At 35.6% G+C, this 14698-nt stretch overlaps 1 protein-coding gene across 9 annotated transcripts in view; it reads right to left on the reverse strand.

Annotated features, from left to right (window-relative positions):
• The window catches only part of DOCK7 (dedicator of cytokinesis 7), a 195388-nt gene that overhangs the window by 58918 nt on the left and 121772 nt on the right, over positions 1 to 14698 (reverse strand). For all 9 annotated transcript variants that reach the window (XM_055403339.2, XM_055403343.2, XM_055403341.2 and 6 more), the window contains 6 exons: positions 12416 to 12556; positions 12208 to 12321; positions 10444 to 10614; positions 7865 to 8004; positions 1686 to 1855; positions 212 to 366 (listed from right to left, as the gene is read on the reverse strand). In XM_055403339.2, the coding sequence (XP_055259314.1) occupies positions 212 to 366; positions 1686 to 1855; positions 7865 to 8004; positions 10444 to 10614; positions 12208 to 12321; positions 12416 to 12556 (891 nt within the window). The remainder of the gene's footprint in view (positions 1 to 211; positions 367 to 1685; positions 1856 to 7864; positions 8005 to 10443; positions 10615 to 12207; positions 12322 to 12415; positions 12557 to 14698) is intronic.

The following is a 14698-nucleotide window of genomic DNA, read 5'->3' on the forward strand; positions in this document are numbered from 1 at the left end:
AATAGAGTTTTTATACCAAAAAGATTGAGGTAATTAAAAGTTTTTCAAACAACTTAGTATAATATAGAAAATATTTTCAGAAAAAAATATTTTCACAAAATAAAACTCAGAGTACGTTTACATCAGTTAATATAATAATCTGTTATTGAAGAGTATATCCTTGTAATATCTGTCTTTCCATATAAAACTTCTGTAGGAGGGTTGTTTTTACCGTTGATGTGAGGAGGAAACTGCCGGGCCTTGTTAGTTGAGGAACTGATGTTCCTGCAATTGCCATAGCAACCGTCTGGCTTATCATGCTTCCACTCTCACTCTCATAATCATCAGTAGCTAAACAGATTGGTCTTCCTCGTTGATTGTGAGTTTCTGGAAAAAATAACCCATAAATAAATAAAGTAACATTTATTGGGCATGCAATTCCCTTTCTATTCTCCTTTACTCTTTGAAGGAAACTCTATTAACATATACTGCGTATTATTATATTTTACCTCTTTTATTTTATTTTATTTTTTTTTTGTTAGCGCTCTTTTTTTGGTTGGTTTGCCATACACTGACATGAATCCGCCCCGGGTGTACATGAGTTCCCCCTCCCTATAGTACTATTTAGAGTTTTGTAAGGAACATTCAGTTCAGGTCGCTCAGTCCTGTCTGACTCTTTGCAACCCCATGGACTGCAGCACTTGCTAGTAAAAGAAGATATATAGTAACAATAATATAAACTTCTGCCTTCAGATAAGGAAACCCACTTTAATGATCAAATACTAGGAAAACTACTCAATTATAAGTCTATCAAAGACAAGGAGTTGGTTATCTTTTTATCAGCAGCATTTACTGATGGTACATATTAGATACCAGTAAAAATTTTTTTAATTGAACTGGAAGTACTTTATCAGGCTAACTGCTAGTTCATATGCAACCTACACTGTTTTCTTTAAGAGAAATGAAGAAATTTAAATAAATTCTAAAATTGCAAAGCAAGAATAAAATTTTGTGGGTTACAGTTTTTAAAAAGCAACATAACTTCAACTTATTCACCAGCTATTAGCGATATCATTCTCACTATTCAGGTGAATATTAATTTCAATTTTATGTATACGAATAAAATTGAGACTGAGAGTGGTAGATATCTTACAAGTTTTCTCATATTTTTCCCCCAGATAAACAGTATACACTCTCACACACACAAAATTCTCTTTCCTAATAGGTAGACATGTGCGTGCATGCTCAGTCCTGTCCAACTCTTCCCAACCCCATGGACTGTAACCTGCCAGGCCCTTCTGTCCATGGGATTTTCCAGGCAAGAATATTGGAGTGGGTTGCCAATTCCTCCTCCAGGGGATCTTTCCGACCCAGGGACTGAACCCATGTCTCCTGGTCTTCCGAACTGGCAGGGAGATTCCTTACCACTGAGTCACCTGGGAAGCCCAATAGGTAGGTATAGAAATGCTGTAAAACCATTTTTTTTTTTAATGCATCATAAGAAATACTTACAGAATCCTTGCAGTGAATTTTCTCACAAAGTCAAAAGTTTTTTTTTAAATCTGTTAAGTATTTACAGTGTACCTACATCATTGTGAGTTTTCTTATATTTCTTTTCCTAAAGTTTAAGATCATTTTGTGGATTTTTCTAACACTTTTAAACATTGAGATCTGCCTTTAGAGTTTATCTTAAATATACTAAGTACCTGTAAAATCATATAGCTGAGGAACAGTTTCCATGATAATACCAATCAGAGGTAGATACAACATAGCCACTCGAGCCTTTGTCTGGGGGTCAGAGTACCGTGGATCTGAGTCGTGACTGGATAGTAAATTGTGTACCATATTGATGACTTTCTTATGCAATCCAAACAGTCTATTTAAAAAGAAGATGAAGAAGGAGTTGCAGTAAGGTCACAGAGATTAGTTAACATCTTTAGAGCAAATAGTAAGTCATGGTACTGAATCAATTTGTTCAGCTTCTTAACTTAGACACATATTTGCATGTATTTCTATAAAACATTTTTCACTTTAAAATTAATGAATGTTCAAAAAATAAATAAAACTAGTGAATGTCTCACTGTATTAAATAAGAAAGTAGGGAAAAGGAAATACTATATAAATTCACTTAGTAAATCTGAATATATTTTCATTAATTCCTTAGAAATTAATGCATTTAGTATTAATAACTTTAGATCAGTTACAGTTATATTTTAAAGCAAAAGAGTTTTAAGTAGCTGTAAATTTTATTTCATCAAGTGAAATCTTTTCACATTTATCCAAAATAAACTTTTATTTCCTTTTGCAAAGAGGAAAAATCCTCTACCTATGGATTATGTAGTCCACAACAAGGGTTGTCTTTGATATCTCTGTTTAAACTGACCCTCCACACTCATTTGCTACTTTCTACACATCTAAGCTCAAGTTTCAACTGGGCTACTACAATAGCAAGGATCACTCTCCACACTCTTTTGGATTCTCTTCTTAGACTGAAGCTGCTTGATGATGCCAACCATTCTAATGTAAAATGTCTCCAACTTCAACTGCCCTTAATGCTGTACCTAGCAGGTATTTCATGTCTCATTCTTTCTCCTTAAGCCTCTCACCATCAACCTCAACAGAAGACCTTACCTCTAACTTCTCTTCAAGGAAAAAGAAAGCCATTGTAAATATGCTCTGGCCAGATCTGTCAATGCATCACCATCTTTATAGCTATCAAATCAACTTTCCTTTCATCTCAGAGAAAGTTGTACCTTCTTTCAGAAATTAGTTTCCCCTTTTGTTCAGTGAATCTCCCCTTTCTTCAATAGCTTCAATTAACCCCTTCACTAAGTTCTTCCCTTGTAAATACACCTTCACTTGAAACTAGTTTACTCTGGCTTGTATATAGTATTCCTCTTATATGATTTATCTAGTAATAAATTTCCTGAATGTACAGTCTGTATCAAGCATTTTCTTCTACTTACTTCCTAATATCTACTCTCTTTCTCTGAAAATAAAAGTTCTTTGAGTGCTTACGACGTGGTACTGTAACAGTTTCATTACTTAATAGCTAAATTTTCAAAGATATTGAACCTCTGTTTCCCTATGTATAAATAACCTACCTCACAAAGTGGCCGTGAGAATTAAGTTACATCAGTTATGTAACATGCTTACCACAATGCTTTGCACACTGCATTCTTCAGTAAATATTAGCTTTTCTCCTTCAAATCACATAACAGATTTAAAAGCTATGATTTAAAACCAGGTATTCTGGGGCTTTTGATCTTATTTACATAGCTATGTATGAAATCTAGCTGGAGATTCTTCTTCCTCCCAGGTTTTTATTCAGAAAGTATATCTTTAAATACTGTTGAGAATTCCATCTAATGAACATATATCAGATTTCATTTTCTAGCTCTCTACTTGACACTTTGTCACTTTTCATATTTTCTTCTCAGTATTTTCTCTAAATAGCTCCCACCACTCTTCATATTCTCTATCATTCTTCCCAAGTTTCAGATTCTGGTCATTTGCCTTTTATGTTCTCTCTTTCAACTTGTATCACCAGTGATGATTCCCAAACCTGGGTACATTAATATTTAGCATCTCTCAGCAGCTACCAGCCCCAGACTTCAACCTATTTAAACTCTTTCCACTCATCTTCATTAAGCCCTGTCATATGTCTACAATACTCAGACACACTCAGCCCTTACACGCACACACAAACCCATGAACACAAACACAGGAATGCGCAGGACACATGCACACGTAAGACCTGTCATGTCTTATGCTAGATGTTGGAGATAAGACATCCTATCTTATCCTATCCTTGTCCCTATTCTTAAAGAGCTTGCTTTAGCAAGAAAGAAACACAGACACAAAAATAATAATTCAGTGTTACAAATGCTTATAACAAAGGTGCTAATGTTCTTCAGAACTAGGTTCTGTACTGCAAAATTTGCATTTAACCATAGTATATTCTTTCAAAGTTGTGACTTTCTAACTACAATGAAAATTTCTAGAGAGCAAATCTTTGGTCAATATTAGAACTTATTACTGCTACTCAAGGAATTATTTAAGATTACTTAGCAAGCAAAAGGAGTAAAAACATTCCTCTTAAGGGTCTATCTAAGACAATGTATGCTGTTTTTATCTATGCAAATGTGAAAAAATGTAAAATATAGAGATGAGATGTGAGTCTCAAATAGTCAATCATTCATTCACTGAATTAACATATACTTACCAAATGTCCACTCTGTACCAGACACAATTCTAAGGCAGTGGGAATACAGCAGTGAACAAGAAAGAAAAGTGCTGCTCTCATGAGCTCATATTCTAATGGGAGGAGACAGATCAAAGGAACAAACGAGCAAATTCCAGGGAAATGCTTTGTAGAAAATAAAACAGGCTTATATGGTTAAGAATAATTGTGGCAAGGGTAACATAGCTATAATTCAGATTGGGTGGCCCAATGACATCTCATTGAGAAGATACTGTTTGACTGGAGACCTGAAGAATCACAAGGAAGAAATGGCTCTGTGTGGAAATCTCAGGGCAATTTCAGCAATGCTTCAGGCAGAGGAAAATCTAAGTGCAAAGACCCTAAGGTGGGACTGGGTAGACCCATAAGGGAAACAGAAACAAGTCCAGGATGGCTAGATTTTAGTATACGAGGAAGAAGGGAAGTGACAGTGTAGACAAGAGTTACATATGCAGGGTTTTGAGGTTCATTACTAAGTCTGGATTTTATTTTAAATGCTGTTTTATAAAGCATACACTTTTAACTATTTTAAAAGTAAGAAGTGTGTACTTCTAAATACATTGAAGAGTTTTAACCAAAGAAGTAACATAATTTAATTTCTATTTCTAAAAGACCATTTAGGTTGCTGTGTAGAAAAGGGATTTTAGGGAGGGAAGAGTGGAAGCATGATTAGGGGAGTAGCAGTAAAGAGGAAGGGAAGTAGCTGGACTTGGGATATATTTTAGAGGTGGTCCTAAAGCACTTGCTAACGGACTGGGTATAGGAAAGAGTGAGAAGATGAGAGAACAAACAGCAGTAACAGCTTATAATCCTGTATATTACTATTGAAAGCTATTCCAGTTACCTTTTTAAACTCAATAAACAAAGAAAAAGTAGTGGTGAACTCAGTTACCATTGCTTTCAGACTTTACAGGGTCAGAAAATGCCTGAAGAGCCACCTTGAAGACCAGCTTGAAGAGGCAAAAGGGTAGTAAAGAGGTCAAGAGGGATACCTATGGTTCATTCACGTTGATGTATGGCAGAAACTAACACAATGTTTTAAAGTAATTACCCTCCAATTAAAAAAGTTTTTAAAAAAGAACTCTATTCACAGCATATGAAATTTTTTTAAAAAAGAAGTCTTTCACAAGTCCTACACTGTATCACAGAAATGTATCTATTTTAACAGAACTGATCCTTGACTTTGAGAAGGAAACCTCATCACAAAAATGGCTGACTGTTAGAATTCTCCATTCTTTATCAGACACCACTGAACACCTACACAACACCTCAGAACAGACATAGGGAATAGACTTATGGACGTGGGGAGAGGGGAGGAGAGGGTGAGATGTATGGAGAGAGTAACATGGAAACTACATTACCATATGTAAAATAGAATTTGCTGTGTATCTCAGGAAACTCAAACAGGGGCTCTATATCAACCTAGAGGGGTGGGATGGGAGGGAGATGGGAGGGAGGTTCAAAAGGGAGGGGATATATGTATACCTATGGCTGATTCATGTTGAGGTTTGACAGAAAACAACAAAATTCTGTAAAGCAATCATCCTTCAATTAAAAATAAATTTTTAAAAAAAGGTTGACTGTTAGAATTCTCTATTCTTTATCAGACACCAATGAACACCTACACAACATCTCCTTCACCTGTCTTCCTCCCTGATGGAATGCAAAAATGTTCAGGTATACTTTCATGTCCCTGAGACTCAGAAGAAGCGACTCTATTACCCTAGTTCCTGAAGTCGATCCAATCAGACTAGCCCTGCCATTTACAGTAGCCAGTCAACAAGCTGTTTCATTACTAAGATGAGAAGAGATTAATGTTAATCAACTGTTTCCTTAATTGAGGTCAACCAAAAGAAATCACATGAACTAAACACTTTTTAATGACAGCTGATTACTATTTAGGCATGAGCTCCTTATCTTCTGCTTTGTAATAAACCACCCATGAACCAAAACCTGTCTAAGCACCACATGTGAGTAAAAGTGATCTAACTCACCCAGAAACCTGGCATTGCTCTGGTGTCTAATAGTGCAGGACAGGCAAGTGAGCCAGACCAGTCCAAAGAAAGATGTGCACCGCATGCTTGGGAAGAGGGGTGTTTTCCCTCTCTGCTCTAATGGACACGAACAAGTAAGAATTTAATCCGAATTTCCAGAGCAACTATCTTACAGTTATGAAAGGCACACTAGCCTCAGGATAAAGCTGAGGCTCCCAGTAGAAATAAGATATAAAAGAAACAGAACCCTGATAACATCACTGAGCTGCTGGTTATATTGTGCTAAAACCTTACCTTTCTTCCAAATATGAAATGATAACTATCCTTCCTTTAATAAAACAGGCAAGAAGAAAAGTCTTCTATTTCTGGTAACCAAAATTATTCTGATACATCAAGTAAAAATACTGGAAATATAAATTCAAATGATTGAGATTTAACAGTTACCAAAGAAAAGTAGTATGTTTAGAAGTTGCTTTCAGAGTGATTTTTTTCAAACAATGGATCCTTTTCTCCCCCAAATGACATTATATTCATTTATGAATGGCAAAATAAAAGAGTGGTGGCAAGCAGGGGTGGGAGACCCAGAGTCTCACCCGCTAAGCCTGCCCTCTCCCTATTCCAATATCTGCACCACCACCCCATCCTACACGGAAACACACTAAGAACCTTTTCAGAACCCGACAGTTCTGCAGAGCACAGTGTGAAAACCTGCTTCTTAATAATATATCCCTAACATGAGAAACTGCTGTTATGAAAAAACTCATGACTTTCATTTGCAGAAGATTTAGCCTTTCACAATTTATTAAGTATTAACTATGCACCTATCGCTAAGTGCTTCACAAACCTCATTTCGTTTGCTCAATAAATATATCATAGGATTCTTATAAAACCTGCTCAAAATATCTCCTTTTGCTTTCTGGAGCTCTTACTTCAGGTTAAACTGCATTACAAACTCCTTAATAATCCTACTGTGAGGAAAGTTGAAAAAAGAACAATTATTACCCAAATGAGTTATGGTCATAAAAACTTTTGAAAACAGCTAATAAGGTAGAAATACCCTACAAGGATCTTAGATCACAACATTTTTATAGAAAAGCTGTTTCTGCAAATTCAAATCATCAGACAATGAACTCTTCTTACTATATCAATTTCCAATCATTCTTTAAAGGTGTGAAAGCTTTTAAAACAAGTTCACTTGTTTATAGGGCAAATTTTGAAGTACATGCTATATATTATTAATATGATGGCAAATAACACATTTTACTCCCAAAGAATCAAACATACTAGTCTATTTTCCTTAACTGAATTGTGCTTGTTGCGTTATCAACAAATCTGAAGGTCCATCTACTAACATGCACAAATATTTCAGGTACTACTAAGAAGGAAAAAAATACTACCAACTAAACCATGATACAACATGATACATGTTGACTTCAAGACAAACACCAAATTCAGAGATGATAAAAAATGTCTTTCTTAAAACTGATGAAATACAGAAAAAACATGAGTATGGAACTTAGTGAACAGAGAAGTAGAAGAAGAATGGTAAAGAATGTTCTTTTGAGTCCCAGAAAGTTAAGTGGGATACTTCTGTTCCACTGTCCAAAAATCAAACTGATACTGTACACAGCAAAACTGGTCTACTCACCCTTCAGCATCAGGGTCCAAAATGACAGCCAGCTCTGTTAACACAAGTCCTGCCAAATAATGCTGTTGGCGGAAAGGAACAGACAATTCAAACATATTTGCAATCTTCTGGTCTTGGACATTGGTGGAAAATCCAGAACTCTGTTTGGGAGTGAGGTAGAACAAAACTATAATAGCTATGCAACAAAACATTCTATAGACAGAGCATTACGACAAACGAGATGTGAGCATCTGAAAGCGAAATAAACATTTTATGTTTACATTACTATTACTAACACTGGAGAAAGCGCCTGCTCTTACTTTTGGTATAGGAAACTATGATGAAATAACATTTTAAATTATTTTCAATTTCCTTTTTCTCATATTAAATCTTTTTCATCTGATTTTTCCTTTATACTTTTAGCCATTAAATATTTCACTATCATATTCTGAATGGAAACAAGAACTAAATCCACATGATGCATTATGTACTCACTGTTGAGTACAGGAGAAATATTCATAGTCAAATGCTATTGGTTTCAAATACTAATGAAGCTGGTTTTTTCAGGGAAAATACTATCTCTAGAAAATTACTATTAGTTTTTGGTTCATTCAGAGTATTTACAAGTTTTCTAATACTGCAAAACAGCATCCCCCAAGATACAGTTCAAGGCAAGAATGTCCTCAACCTTATCACCCTTTAATCCATATTCAAGACCAACAATGCGACGTTTCTTAGAAGAACAGACTTCAGATTTCTCTATGGAGAAATCACCTTCTTAGTAAGTATATAAAACTATTCAGGTCCCTACCTCCCAAAGAATGATGTCTCTATAATCTACTAGAATCTAAAAATTATGCAGCTAGATGAGAAAGTAGGGGACAGGACATTGGAAGAAATTCTATTAATTTCTTGGCTGGATAAGATGTTCAGCAGGGAGTCCAGTATAAACAAATGTGTTTCATTAAAAGTTTAAGGAACTTTTCAGTTCAGTTCAGTTCAGTCACTCAGTCCTGTCCGACTCTTTGCGACCCCATGAATCACAGCACACCAGGCCTCCCTGTCCTTCACCAACTCCCGGAGTTCACTCAAACTCATGTCCATCGAGTTGGTGATGCCATCCAGCCATCTCATTCTCTGTTGTCCCCTTCTCCTCCTGCTCCCAATCCCTCCCAGCATCAGAGTCTTTTCCAGTGAGTCAACTCTTCGCATGAGGTGGCCAAAGTACTGGAGTTTCAGCTTTAGCATCAGTCCTTCCAATGAACACCCAGGACTGATCTCCTATGATTAATTTGTCCTTGATTGTGTAGCCACATCTTTGACAGAGGATGAGGGAAGAGAACAAAAGACTAGCCTCATTAGTTATTAGAAGAAATTTGTCTTAGCCAGGAAAAGTGTGTGGAAATAGGCTGATCCTTAAGAATTTTTGCAAAGGTAAAAAAAATGACAAGATGTGGGTGATCTCTGTGTTTTTCAATCTTTCTAAGTAAAGTTTAAAATTTTCTTTATCAAACATCTGAGATTGATCTGGTGTAGTAAATTACTTTCAGGAATTAAAAATCTCAAAAACAAACTTAAAAAGAGTTCAGATCACCTTTGACTTTAGACATTAAGAATATAAGGAAGGGACTTTCCTGGTAGTCCAGTGGCTTAAGACTCTGCGTTCCCAATGCAGGGGGCCTGGATTCAACCACTGGTCAGGGAACTAGATCCCACATGTCACAAGTAAGAGTTAATATGACTCGACTAAGACCCAGCACAGTCAAATAAATTTTTTCAAAAAAACAAGAGCTTAAGGAAGTAGCTTGTTTGTCTTAGGAATTATATAGCAAAACATTTCCCTAGCAGGAAACATCTAGGCTCCTCTGATACTAAAACCACAAAATCCCTTCATTTCAATCTGTATGACAGGACACATAATAATTGCTATGATAATCTTTTGTCATCTTTAGAACAATTATTAGGCACCCTGTGAAAACCCATGAACACCACCTAGTTTCCTTTGGGTTCTCTGGATACAAGAGAGGCAGGCAGGGCTTTGCCAGGACTACATCGCTGTTCTACTTCTTTCTCTGCTAATTACGCTTCATTCCCTTTCATTCCACAGGCACTGACAGCTAATAAACACCTTGCCCCCCAAACGCAGTCTGTGTCTGCATCAAGAAAACCCAACTTGTGAAAACATCAAGTGAGTTTATTATGAAGGTGAATTCATTCCTTTGTGCGCAAATCAGTCAGAGGGGTACAACAAAGTGGTTAGTACTTAAGACCTAGAATAAAGCCAACATGTGCCACGGATCAAAGTCTAGTTCTGCCAGTTTTTACTATGTGACTCTGGGTAAGTTACTGATCTTTCCATGTTTCAGTTCACCTGTAAAAATAATAATAATAATAGAATGTACCTCTTAGGGTTGCAATGAAGAGTAGTAAATGATTAATATTTATAAAGCACTTAACCATTTACTACTTACAAAGCCCCAAGTATGGAGCCTATCACACAGTTATTATTCAGTAGTGTTACTTTTCACTTTTCCCAGCATTTAAAATGCTTTTTCCCCAAATGAAGGCTTAAAAAAATTGTTTTCATACATTTTGCATACCTGAGACGTTGCAGAAGAAACAGAAGGTGATGGTGATGCAGGTGGAGTGAGCAGGCTGCAGGGTAAGTTTAAGGTAACATAGTGCTCATGGCTGCAGATGATTCGCAAAAAATCAAGCCTCAAGGACACCAGGACACTTGGACTTGGTAATGAATAAAGCTTTGAAGATACCTTGTAAGCATTGCAGAAATTAAAAAAAAAAATACCAATTGAACATATCATTTCTCTAATACCAATACCAGAATGATGAATTGAAGAATTAGAAAATAGTACTCAACGGACAGCTTTGGGTTTTGTGGTTTAAGTAACAGTGTCAGCTTTTTCCAGAGTTACTGCTAAAATAAAAAACTTAGAACTACAAGATTTACTGTATAAATCCACTGACGAGGTGCATTCTAAAAGACACATTCTTATATTTCCAATACAGCATTAATATTTCCACCTCTCAAGGATATTCTTTCTGAAGAAAAATCATACTATCAAAATAACTTTATAAAATAAATTATTCATTCTTTTTTCAGCACTTTGTGCTAAGCTATATTTATAACTATCTATTTTCCCAACTACACCATTACTTACTTGAGCAGACATTTATAAACTGACTTATTTTAAGAGTTCCAGCATCCCTAGAGTCTAGCTTAATGTGTGGCAAATGTAGAAGGTTAATGCCGGAAGAATAAAGACAGGACAGGTTTTGAGAGCAATAACACATGAAATTTCAGGGGAAAAGTTAAGAATAATACATAGTGTGGCAAATACTTGCAAAGAGATCAGTGCCCATGCATAGTTTCAACTTCTCTATTAAAAAATAAAACAGGGATTTCCCTGGTGGTCCAGAGGTTAAGACTCCAAGCTCACAATATAGAAGGTCCCCAGTCAGGGAAGATCCCACATGATGCATGGCTCAGCAAAAAAGAACGAAAGATACATACAATAATGGCATCCAATTGAACAGATTTTCAAAATTCTAAGTATTAGATTGCCAAATAGCATTGTGAACCAGTAGTTCCCCTAAATTAATCTGTGGACAAGCAGGCAAGTACTTTACAAGCACTGTTTCCCACACTCCCCAACCCCACCACCAGGATTCAAACTCATCAATAATGCTGGGATGGGACACACAGACCTGTATATTTTTAAAGCTCCCTTAAAAGGCAATAGGATGATTATATAACTTACTACCTAAATGGTCTATCAGGACAAATAACTGATGTCTTCTAAAAGCCAGGTTTCATTAATCAGTTGAAAATTTTAACACAAAATCAGCTGTTTGTGGAAAAGTTCCAGGATACTTTTAGTTTAGAAAAGGCAAGATGATGATATTTGAGACTTGGGTAAACATCTGCCCATGATTCTAAACTCTACAACGTCTAGGGCTTCATCATGAGGAATACACAGTGAAACGCAACTGCTTTAAAAATCACTTAAGACAGAAAAGGTTGGGTTAGCTGTTCATTCAGTAAAAATGCTACTCTGGCATGGCAACCTGGGGCTGTTTTACATTTAGACTACTGACTTGATGGTATACTTCTAAATGGGAATTAAAGAATCATGAGTGGGCCAGGATAACTCAAGGAAAAGATGGCTCTACTGATAGCAGCTTGCCATAGTTCTATGAACTGATAAATGTAATTTATTTTTGCCTTACTAATAAATATACCACTTTTTAAAAACATCACTATATAAATGTGTTCATGAAAGTTTCTTAGCTCTAGCCCTTAAACAGCAAACACAGAATTTAAATTATTTCTAATTATATGTTACCTGTTTATAGCAGGTCTTTATAAGGCTAAAGACAAATCCTCTGTCCATAACAGACAACAGATCATTGAGAAAAAATGCAAGGCTTGTGTTGAGTCTCTCAACCATTTCTGTGTCCTGGGAAACAAAATTTAAAAAGAAAAACAAAAGTATGATAGTTTAATGTGTGCCTGAAAGACTGACTTAGTTTTTAAAAATAAGTTATCATTACCTTCTGAAATCGTGAAACTATATCACCAGCAATTGTGCTGACAAGAGCAGCAATGTCGTCCATGAAACGTTCTGGAAAACGAGTCTTCCTTGGTGCATCAAGTTTATCGTTAAAGTATAAATGATGCACCATGCTCTTTACCTGAAAAAAGAAATAAGCCATTAGTTCAATTTCTTTTTTCAAAAAATTGAAATATAATTGTTTTACAATGTTAGTTTCTGCTGTACAAGGAAGTGAATCAGCTATATGTATACATACATCCATCCCCTCTGTCCTGGACCTCCCCCAAACTCACTCCATCCCACCCATCTAGGTCATCACAGAGCACCAAGCTGAGCTCCCTGTGCCACAGAGCAGTTCTTATGGCTGTAACTAGCAGTTACAGAACTCTGAACATTACGGTCATTTCTGTCAATATACCACATGCTTTAATAGAAGGCTAAAATACTCTTAACTCCTCAAAGATTATGAAAAAGTTCCCTACAATATTTTGTATGCTCTAAAGAAATATCAAACAACATACAACTCAATCTCTGTAACACCTTCACAAAACTATTCTGGCTATCAATGGGAAAATAATTCTGGGTATGTCAACAGAAATAAATTTTCATCTTTTAAAATTACTTTAAGTTAAATCTTTCTAAGACTCAGCGACTATGCCATTTCATGTCCCCTGCAACTGGTAGCTTTGAGGCATCAGAAATCTTGACTGCATGTAGTATCTTTAGCACTTAGCATCCCGTGGCATATGATGGGTATACATTAAATATTGATGAGACATATTAAGAATAAAATATTAGATAAACATCAAAGTAATTTCAATTTACAAAATACTTTCATTTATAAATTCTTATCATAGTGTGTACAATAAAGAATTTTAAATTCAGGGAAATTAATGACAAGATTTTACAGCTGGTAAATAGTAGAAACAAGTCAAACTGTACCATTTTGACTATTTTGTGTTTTAAGAAATCTGAACATACATGTAAGGCTATTAAAAAAAGGCAAATTACTATTTTGATCTTATATTAAAAGCACATGAATTACAATCTGATGTTTAGTCTCCGGGGGAAAAAATGTGTTGCCTATCACTAACATATGGTCCCTGATTTATTTTTTTTGGTGATTAGCAAATCTCAAGAATAAATATCTTTTTAAGAAAAAAAAAAAAAAAAAACTTTTACTGAAGTATAGTTGATTTACAATGTTATGTTAGTTTCTGGTTACAGCCAAATGATTTAGTTTTGTATACATTCTTTTTCATATTTTTTTCATTATGGTTTACTTCAGGATACTGAATATAGTTCCCTGCGCTATACAGTGGGCTTCCCTTGTGGCTCAGCTGGCAAAGAATCTGCCTGCAATGTGGGAGACCTGGGTTCGATCCCTGACTGTGTTATTCATCTACTTTATATATAGTAGTTTGTATCTGCTAATCAGAAACTCCTAATTTATCCCTCTCCCATCCCTTTTCCTTTCTGGTAACTGTAAGTTTGTTTTCTACCTCTGAGTCTGTCTCAGTTTTGTAAATAAGTTGATTTGTAGCATATTTTAGATTCCACAAATAAGTGATATCATATGATACTTAACTTTCCAACTGACTTAATTTATTATGGTAATCTCTAGATGCATCCATATTGCATCCATTTATTAAATAAATGGCATTATTTAATTCTTTTTTAAGGCTGAGTAGTATTCTATTGTGTATCTATACCACATCTTTTTTATCCACTCATCTGTCGATGGACACTTAAGTTGCTTCCATGTCTTGGCTATTGTAAATAGTGCTGCTATGAACATTTGGGTGCATGTATCTTTTCAAATAAGAGTTTTCTCCAGATAACATGTCCAGGAGTGAGATTGCTAGATCACAGGGCAACTCTAGTTTTAGTTTTTTAAGGAACCTTCATAGTGTTTTTCATAGTGGCCACACCAAATTACATTCCCACCAACAGTGTAGGAGGGTTTCCTTTTCTCCACACCCTCTCCAGCACTTACCACTTGTAGACTTTTTAATGATGGCCATTCTGAATGGTGTGAGATAATACCTCACTTAGTTTTAATTTGCAGAAGAAATGTCTTCTTATCCTCAATATAAGTAACATTCAATACTGAGAATGACTGGGTGGCATACTCTAGAACATCCATTGTTTCTTTTCTATCTTTTGTTGTTGTTCTGCTCTTCTTTGTTTCTTATTATTTTACATAATTTTGGGGAAAAAAAAGTTTCACTTTTTCTTTTAGCTTTCTATAGATAGAGAGCAAGGGCCCAAGTGCCAGAAT

The sequence above is a fragment of the Moschus berezovskii genome, chromosome 4 (assembly GCF_049115385.1).
Source record: "Moschus berezovskii isolate FMDL1 chromosome 4, NW_MosBer_1.0, whole genome shotgun sequence".
Classification (NCBI taxonomy): Eukaryota; Metazoa; Chordata; class Mammalia; order Artiodactyla; family Moschidae; genus Moschus; species Moschus berezovskii.